Raw genomic sequence first — 9109 nt, 5'->3', positions numbered from 1 at the left:
TTATCTTACAGTCAGACGTAAATATGGCACGGATAAGACTCATAATTTATGGTGCAAAAAAGAAGCATATGTTTTCCAAACTCCATGATTTTGCCCCATGTGATGTTTGCCTCATGCTTCCCTAAAAAAGTGAATATAAAAAAGTGGACTTGAGAATAATATCCTACTTAAACAATATATTTGAGATACTGACCACCAGGAGACACTATGGTACCAGTTTTGTCGTATTTGGAATTCCTCAGATGTGGGTAGCCAGATGTTATTCTGTGAGTTCAAACTCTCTGTTAGGATTTGAATTCATGGACCTTTGCGTTTTTAGAAGACTAAACTTAGTGCATTAGTTTTAGAACACATCTAAATCACAGTACTCAGCAGTATTGCAGGAAGACATATATAGAACTTATTACAATAGTCTACTATACCGTTAGTAATCTACTGCACCATCAGCTCTATGAAGGCAGGAAGCCTTAGTGAAGGAGTACAACAAAATTATGAGAAACTTACTTCTTCCTTTGCATGCTGATCTTCCTCATCTATCAATTGGCAAGCTTAAATCCAGGAAGCCCTCACTGGCACTCGCTCAACAGCTGTCTAACAACTTTGACATCAGCACACAGTGGAAAGCCAAATAGGCTGCTGAATGCTAAGATACAGGCAATTACAAAGATGACCCTACACAAAAGATGCCAGGTTTTGACTTTCGTGGCCAGCATGGATCAATTCTGAACAGGATTCGTACACAACAGGACTCTTCGTTTAAATGGTGCCTTGTCTCTATTTCTCAGTGTGATTGTGGTGTTCCTCGACAAAATATCCATTACATTGTGTCCAGTGGTGGGATTCAAAAAGTTTTACTACTGGTTCTGTGGGCGTAGCTTGGTGGGCGTGGCAGGGGAAGGATACTGTAAAATCTCCATTCCCACCCCACTAACTTGCTTTAGAGCTCCGTTCTCCTATGCAGGGCAACCAAAGAAGACCCAGCTGATCAGCTGGGACTCGGGAGGCAGAGAATAGATGGGGGCGGGGCCAGTCAGAGGCGGTAATTGCCGGTTCTCCAAAGTACTCAAAATTTCCGCTTCCGGTTCTCCAGAACTGCTCAGAACATGCTGAATACCACATCTGATTGTTTCTGAATGTCCATCAAGAGCTTACACTGGCCCAATGTCTGATTTCACATAATAATATCTATGCTAGATTACAACCAACACAACCAACAGAATCTAAAGTATTACATGTTATTTCATAGATCTCTCATAAAAACTATTGTATTACATACCCTGTAATATACACCTAGGTGAATGTAGATGTAGTATATACATAGGCAATTGTAAAAAAAAAGCACCTAGGTAAAAATCTATACTAACTAAATAAGTAAATAACATTCATATTAATCTTCCTGATTTTAATTTGATTTCTTTAATTGATATAGAATGGTGGCAAAATTATGATTTCTGCCTGGATAGTCCTTCCCCTGGCTCCTTCTTTAACAAAAATCCATACATATATATTATACGGTTATATAGAGTTAAATACAGACACACACATCAACAACCAACAACTAAAACTTCAAATGGATCAATGGAATTTTTTTATTATCTTCCTTGGCCATAGAGGGTATATTCCTTCCTTCCTTCCATATATATCAGTGCCTGTTTCGTTTTAATAGTACCTGCTACACACAATAAAATATTTTTGACTTACTTCCTGCCAACCTTAAACTGTTGCTTTGCAGTCCCTCTAGATTACAACTTCCCTTATTTCAGTCAGTACGAACAATGTCTGGAGAGGAGAGGACCAACAATTTCAATAATACCAAGTTTGGAAAGGCCATACCAAGGTAACTGAAAGCCTAAAGTGTGGCAAGTTGACAAACTAATGAAGATTTGTTTATCAGGTTAAACGATTACTTAATCGTGGCTATCTTTGGTTATTACACAGAACCACTTGCGGTTGTCTGCGAATTGATTCTCTCTCTCTCTCTTTCTCTCTCTCTCTCTCTGTCTGTCTCTCTGTGTGTGTGTAACATATTTTTTTAAAAAGAGTTACGTATGTATTTCCACTCAGTGGTGGAATTCAATTTATTTTACTACCAGTTCTGTGGGTGTGACTTAGTGGGCGTGGCAGGGGAAGGATGCTGTAAAATCTCCAGTCAGAGGTGGTATTTGCTGGTTCTCTGAACTACTCAAAATTTCCGCTACCGGTTCTCCAGAACTGGTCAGAACCTGCTGAATACCACCTCTGCTTCCGCTTAACCACTATTTCTTTAGAATGGTTAAAAAACAAAACCAGTAAGTGTCATGTTTATTATTTGTATAAGTTCTAAAGCTTGCTTTTAAAATAACAGAAAACACACCCTGCTTCATTTGCTGGGAAGGGACTAGGGTTACCTCCAAGAGAAACAAAACTAGCATAAATGTGTGTGAGCTCAAATGCATTTCATATTACACTTTAGAAGGGGTTATTTGTAAAGTGTGCACCATCTATTTACACCGTTTATCTATGTGATAGACAAGCTCCTTTTGGTTCCCCTTGAGCTTTATCTTTTTCTTTCTTTTGTTTGCTGCTTGCTTTAAGAAAATGTAATGTATAATGCATATTAGTATGATGTTAGCTCTGCAAAAAGCCCCCTACAAAAAAATATCAAATAACGTCCATGGTAACATACATCAGAGTATACAGTTTAGTTATGTGTCTAGATTGAGGCAAACCAAATTTCCCAGCAAGCAGACTAGCCTCCTTCTTCAACTCAAACCTCTGCCTGATGAAGAGTCTAAAGCAAATCACTTTGTAACCAAGGGGCTTAACTTCCTAGGTTTGCAAACTTGGTCAAGAAATATCATTTCAGTACAAAAGTTATCTAGACAGCTTATTTTCAGAATATGGAAGATGAGGAAGCAAACATGCATGATGCAACTGGATATTCCCATTGCTTTTTCTTTATCTAAAAATAACTCCATAATTTGGATTGCATCTGTTGTTATAGGATACAATTTCTTGAGAGATTTTATTTTATTTTTTTATCTGGACCATTTTCAATTCTTCCCCTTTGTTCCATTTCTTTGTTTAACTCAATTTCCAGCAATTATTAGCTAATGTAATCCACTCCTTGGCATCACAGGGGCCATCAAAATTCTTCCTTCCCAAATGCAAAGGGATCTGATCAAACAGTTCTGATGTCACACTGCTTTGCCCCAGTTACCTGACACACACCACAGCTTTCTTCTGATGCATTTTTTCATTCTATATTCCTTTCTTTAAACCTTCAAATAGCTTTTTCAGTGATTATGATTTCCCTGTACTGTTGAGTTATATGTAGCTATTAATTATCACATTATTTAAAAACCTGTATTCTCTGTTCCTAACCTGGGCTTTCAGTCTTTCAATATTGCCACTATAAACTGAATCCATCCACCTTGCTGCTGTTTTCTTCTCTTTCTTTCCACCTTCCCAACATTTTTGTAGAGAGTGGAGTCTTCACATAATAATGTCTGAAGTAGGATAATTTGAGCCTGGATGTATAATAACTCTGGATTGTTTTGTTTTGCTTTTTTGCTTTTCAATACATTTTTTTTTTGGCTGTTCAATCAATTTTCAGGAGTCTTCACTAGTACTAAGATTCCAAAGTGCTAATACTCTTCATATCCGGCTTCTTCAAAAACCAACTTTTGTTTTTACAGATATTCAGAAGGAATAGATACCATAGGTTACATGATTCTGATCTTTGTAGGAAAAGAAACACCACAGTGGTTGAATATTTTTTCAAAAGCCTTCCTGGCGGCTTTATCAAATGCTAATATATATATTTATTACCAGAACTTGCAGATCCTTTGCTTTTTCTGCCATAAGGGTTGTGTCATCAGCACAATACAGGTTATTGATGTTTCTTCCTCCAATTTTATCTTCTTCTTCCAACTTTCTTTAATTTATGTCCACCATATAGGTTGAATAAATAAGATATTTATTTATTTATTTAGAGTATACAGCCTTCTAACATACCTTTGCCAATCTGAGATCAGTCTGTTTCAATATGCTCCCATATCAGAGTTGGGTATTCAGCAGGTTCTGACCAGTTCTGGAGAACCAGTAGTGGAAATTTTGAGTAGTTCGGAGAACTGGTAAATACCACCTCTGACTGGAGATTTTACAGTATCCTTCCCCTGCCACGCTCACCAAGCCACGCCCACAGAACCAGTAGTAAAAAAAAATTGAATCCCACCACTGTCCCGTGTGTACTGTTACTTCCTGATTTGTACATATTTCTCATGAGAATACTGAGATGCTTTGGGTTTCCCAATTTCGGAGCACTTTCAGCTTCAATGCAATCAAAGGCATTTTTGTGATCAACAAAGCATATAGTGACTTTTTTGGGGGGTATTCTTTGGCATTCTCAATTATCCAGCATACATCAACAGTAATGCCTCATGTTCCTTGACTTTTTCTAAAACCAACTTGAACATCTGGTACCTTTTTTTCCATTAGGGCTCTAATGTTGCATGCTCCATATTTTACTAGCATGTGAAGTTAAGGCTATTATACGTACAATAATTTGCACCCTCTGTTAAGTTCCTTTGTTAGTATTGGAATGTAGGTTGATCTTTTCCAATTTGTTGGCCTCCATGTTGTCCTCCAAATTTGCTATATATTTATACACATAAAGGGAATTTGGGAAAAATATTTTAAAGCAAAGCAGGCACAAGTTATAATACTTCTGACAGGGCATGAATATGTCTCTTTAAAAAAAAACTTTTTGTTGTCATCATTGTCAACTTCTACTTTGTTTTATGAATTTGTAATGGATGAGTGGTATCTTGTAGTCTGACTAGAACATTGTTATCTTGTTTTAAATGTTTTTTTGACAAAGTCATTTAGAAGCAGTACATTAGCAAAGAATTTCTTTGTTTTTATTATTTGCTATGATTTATGGTGGGATAGTTATGTGTAGTTAATATGATGCTGATCACCAGAGCTATCCCTATTATATGAGGTTTTGACTTGTTCTCACATATAAGTGCCAGCAATATTGTTCTTCTATCTTTCTAAACTTTCTAAACATTTCATAAACTTTTCCCCCACTCAGGATCCTTTTCCACTTTTAAAAATTATGAGGACCCCCAAAGGACATTTAGCTTGTGTGTTATATTTATCAATATTAATAATTAAAACTGACATATTCACTGCCACCACTCCTTCTCACTATTGTAAGATGCAATTTTAATATAATATTGTAATGCTGTATTTTTCAATACAGGCAGCAAATAATTTTGATTGAGAACCTCTGAGAAGTTCTTGGGGGAACCAAGGAGTCCTGGGACCACACTTTTAAAGAACATTATTCTAAGGTATGGATCCAGCAGACACTAAACTTGGCATGGGTGCTTTTATCTATCTACCGAAGATTAAGTAAACCGAAATTACGGGCTACAACAATTCTGAACATGTTGGAATGTGACAAGATTTAAAATTTTGGTACACCCCTAATGTAGTTATTGTTTTTGTTCTGCTTTTTATTGGTATGGATGTGTTTTTATTCCTCTTTGTATGCTGCATCAAGTCTCTTGAGTAGGCAGTTTTAGAAACCATTTTTTCTAAGCTAACTGAGAAATAAACAAGAAGTGTGATTATGTGATTTGGGGGAGGAAAAAGGAAACTATGTAGAATTAACAAGACTGCTGTAATTGAATAAACAGAAATACAAGATCTTGGCTGTAAAAATCTAGACCTTCTCTAGATGGAAAGCAAATAACTGGAGTTCCCGAATCTCTTTGTTGATAGCTGGCAGTTTTGTGAAATTTTGCAGCTTAGATCTCATCTCCCTATGACCGGACTAGAAAGGATATGGCACTAAAGGATTAGTATTTTTAGTATTTATTTGATTTGTCAATCGCTTACAAGATACAGGTATAGGAATAAACATAGTTTTGAATACATGAGATAGAGACTTACAAGAAAAATAAAAAGAAACAATAGGACAGGGACGGTAGGCATGATTGGTACGCTTATGCACACTGTCAGTACAAGTAGTCCTCGACTTACAACAGTTCACTTAGTTACTGTTTGAACTTAGAACAGTACTGAAAAGTGACTTATGATCTGTGATGACCTAGAGTGTCCCACAAATGTAACAAAAACCAAAATGTAAATTAAAGTCCTTTAATGCCTTCAACTTGGCTTCACTGTTCAATTGTTCACAGTTGGAGATTAAACTCTTTCCAAAATAACATTCTAAATGAAAGAAATACAGTCTAAATTCAAAGAGCAGATAATGAAGCAATAAAATACCAAAAACAAACCACACTGAAGAAAGTTCCACGACAGACTAGGATAATTAATTACAAACTTCAAGAAGATAACCAGGTATGGTCTGTTGGAAGAACGCCAACCAAGATAAACCTCATCCAGGAATAAAACACTAATTTGTCTCCAGCGTTTGCTAGCACACAGGTCCATACTCTTATGCAGATCTCACACCTGCAACTCTCCTCCTGAGTAGACCATGTCTTTCCCTTATCCTCTCCTCCCTGCGTGCCCTAGGATGAATAGGGGATGGGCCTGGGTCCTCCTCTGACTGCTCAGCCGGCCTCTGCCCTTCCCCAGCCTCCTCCTCCACCTCTGGAGCCACACTCCCACTCCCTGTTGGCTATTCCTCTTCTCTTTCAGAGTCAGTCTCTATCAGGGGCATGACATGACCGCCTTTCACAGTTACAACTGTAGCAGCATCCCCATGGTCACCTAATCAGAATTCAGATGCTTGGCAACTGGCATGTATTTATGACAGTTGCAGTGTTCTGGAGTCATGTGATCAACTTTTGTGACCTTCCGAGAAGCAAAGCCAAATTCATTTAACAACTGTGTTAATATCTCAACAACTGAAGGGACTCACTTAACAACTGTGGCAAGAAATGTCGTAAAGTGGGGCAAAACTCACTGAACATGTTTCACTTAGCAACAAGAAATGTTGGGCTCAGTTGCAGTCGTAAGTCGAGGACTACCTGTACTTTTCTTCCACATTGCATCCCATTCACAATTATCCAAAGGTGAACTGTCCTTGTGTGTCACTGATAAGTTTCCTATTTCATGTATAAAGTCTGTAGAGATTCTCAGTCATCCAGGTTGTCCTAAAGGTGCTTTTTTAGAGGCAACTGGACTTTCTTGTTTTTTTTTCTTTTGAAGACGTTTCGCTTCTCATCCAAGAAGCTTCTTCAGCTCTGAGAGGATAATGGGGAACGAAAGGATTTCTTCCTTCCTAATATAAATTTAATATAAAGAAGCTTCTTGGATGAGAAGCGAAAACATCTTCAAAAGAAAAAAAAATGAAGAAAGTCCAGTTGCCTCCTGAAAAAGCACCATGTCCATTTAAGGACATTGGTCAAATGAAGAAACTAAGGGGAGTTTATTATCGCAGGAAGTTAGTCCAATCTATACAATCTCCCTCAGGCAATTAAAAGTGAGGGTCTTATGAGGAGCCTGACCTGTGCAGAAGGCTCCCCTCTATGTATCCATAGCATAGCTGGATCTGAGGGAGTCAGAACCACAGTGGAGAGGAAGCCTATTTCATCCAGACTTGGGCCCACCTGGCAGCCAACCCTGGTTTATTGTCACACCCATGTGTGAAAGGAATGAGGGGTGATTTCTGAGCACTGGCTTTCTGACTTCCCTTCCACAGAAACACTGAAGGGGGCTCATCCCTTAGCAGGAAAGCTCTCTCTCTCTCTCTCTCTCTCTGTGTGTGTGTGTGAGAGAGAGAGAGACAGTGGTGCCCCCCACAAAAAACTGGGGAAGGCGCGCGGTTGAACCCTCCAGACACGGCTGCTGACTCCTGAAGGGGAGGGAGGAGGTGATGGGGAGGAGATTTGCACAGCCCCTTGTTCGAAAAATGGGGTAGGGTCTCCTGCTCGAGCGGGGAGGGGGGGGGGGCTGGACGAGAAGACCTCCAAGGTCCCTTCCAGCTCTGTTTCTGATTCAGGACGCGCCCGCCCCCGAGAAACACCCCTTGAGGTGGGGAAAAAAATATTGAGAAATCTAATTCCTCCAACGGCCGAAAGGTGGGAGGCATTTCATCCGATGCAGCTCTCTCTCTCTCTCTCTCTCTCTCCGTGTGGTCCGCCCAGAGAGATTGGGCGGCGGGAAGCGGCGGTGCCGAGAGTAGAGGGAGCGCCTCCCGTCTCTGGCCCACTGCGGAGGAGGAGGAGGTGGAGGAAGAGGCGTGAAGGCTGGACGGCGACCACCTTTCGCTGCCAGAGGGCTGCCGTGTGCGCGCCGACTATGCCATGAGCGCCGCCGCTGCCGCCGCCGCCGCCTCCTCTTACTTCGAGCCGCCCAAAACGCAAGAGAACCGAGGCGCCGGCACCGCCGCCGCCGCCGCCCCCTCGCCATGCACGGGCTGTGCTACTACTCCCTCTGCTTGGTGGCGGCCGCTGCGGTGGGGCTTTCCAAAGCCAACAGGAATTGCCCGGACCTGGTGGTTGACAGCTGTCTCTGCACCGCCGAGCGCTCCAAGGGACCCGGCCGGCAAACGCTCCGCATCAAAGTTGTCTGCAGCGGAGGCGACTTGGCGGAAACTTTGCACCCCTCCTTGCTGCCCAACCGCACCGTCTCCTTGTGAGTAAAAAACAAAAAAGGAGTGTGTGTGTGTGTGTGTGTGTGTTTGTTTGTTTGTTTGTGTGAAGCGCTTAATTTTGTCTGGAGACGACGATCGGGTCCCTAGAAAATATTACAGGGCGGGGGCGGCGCTTTGTGCATGGTCAGAAGCCTCTTCTCACGGTTTTTCGGGGTCTCCGATGGAGCCCAGGTAGATTCTGGCTCTAGAAAGAGCTGCGAGTGGGATCTGAATTTTCTGGAATCTGTGGATGAAGTTGTATTGGTTTCAGAGAAACCCAGTTCCGAGACGGAGGGCTTACAAGGCTGCTGATGCCATTACACCGCCTTTTGCTGGACTTATTGAGAGGCGGGTGGGGTGGGGTGGGGGATTATGGGCAGGAAATCCCTCTGTCAAGGACCTGGCTGCAGACCCCTGAACCGAGGAAAGGGGCGTAATCTATTGGTGATTGCGTTTCTCAAACCGAGCAATGTACATTGTTAAAGGAAATTAGCTCTTTCTGGAAACGGAATG

General features: G+C 41.0%; 1 protein-coding gene across 2 annotated transcripts in view; it reads left to right on the top strand.

Annotated features, from left to right (window-relative positions):
* The first annotated feature begins 8071 nt into the window (after positions 1 to 8071).
* The window catches only part of ADGRA1 (adhesion G protein-coupled receptor A1), a 392880-nt gene continuing 391842 nt past the window's right edge, over positions 8072 to 9109 (top strand). The window contains exon 1 of one of the 2 annotated variants that reach the window (XM_026710526.2): positions 8072 to 8598. In XM_026710526.2, the coding sequence (XP_026566311.1) occupies positions 8372 to 8598 (227 nt within the window). In that variant the 5' untranslated portion in view covers positions 8072 to 8371. The remainder of the gene's footprint in view (positions 8599 to 9109) is intronic. The other variant, XM_087932478.1, reaches the window with a different exon arrangement.

This window comes from Pseudonaja textilis, chromosome 4 (assembly GCF_049901715.1).
Source record: "Pseudonaja textilis isolate UNSWEBS1 chromosome 4, rPseTex1.2, whole genome shotgun sequence".
Lineage (NCBI taxonomy): Eukaryota > Metazoa > Chordata > Lepidosauria > Squamata > Elapidae > Pseudonaja > Pseudonaja textilis.
Note: the sequence above shows the minus strand (reverse complement) of the source record. Positions and strands in the feature narration are given on the sequence as shown.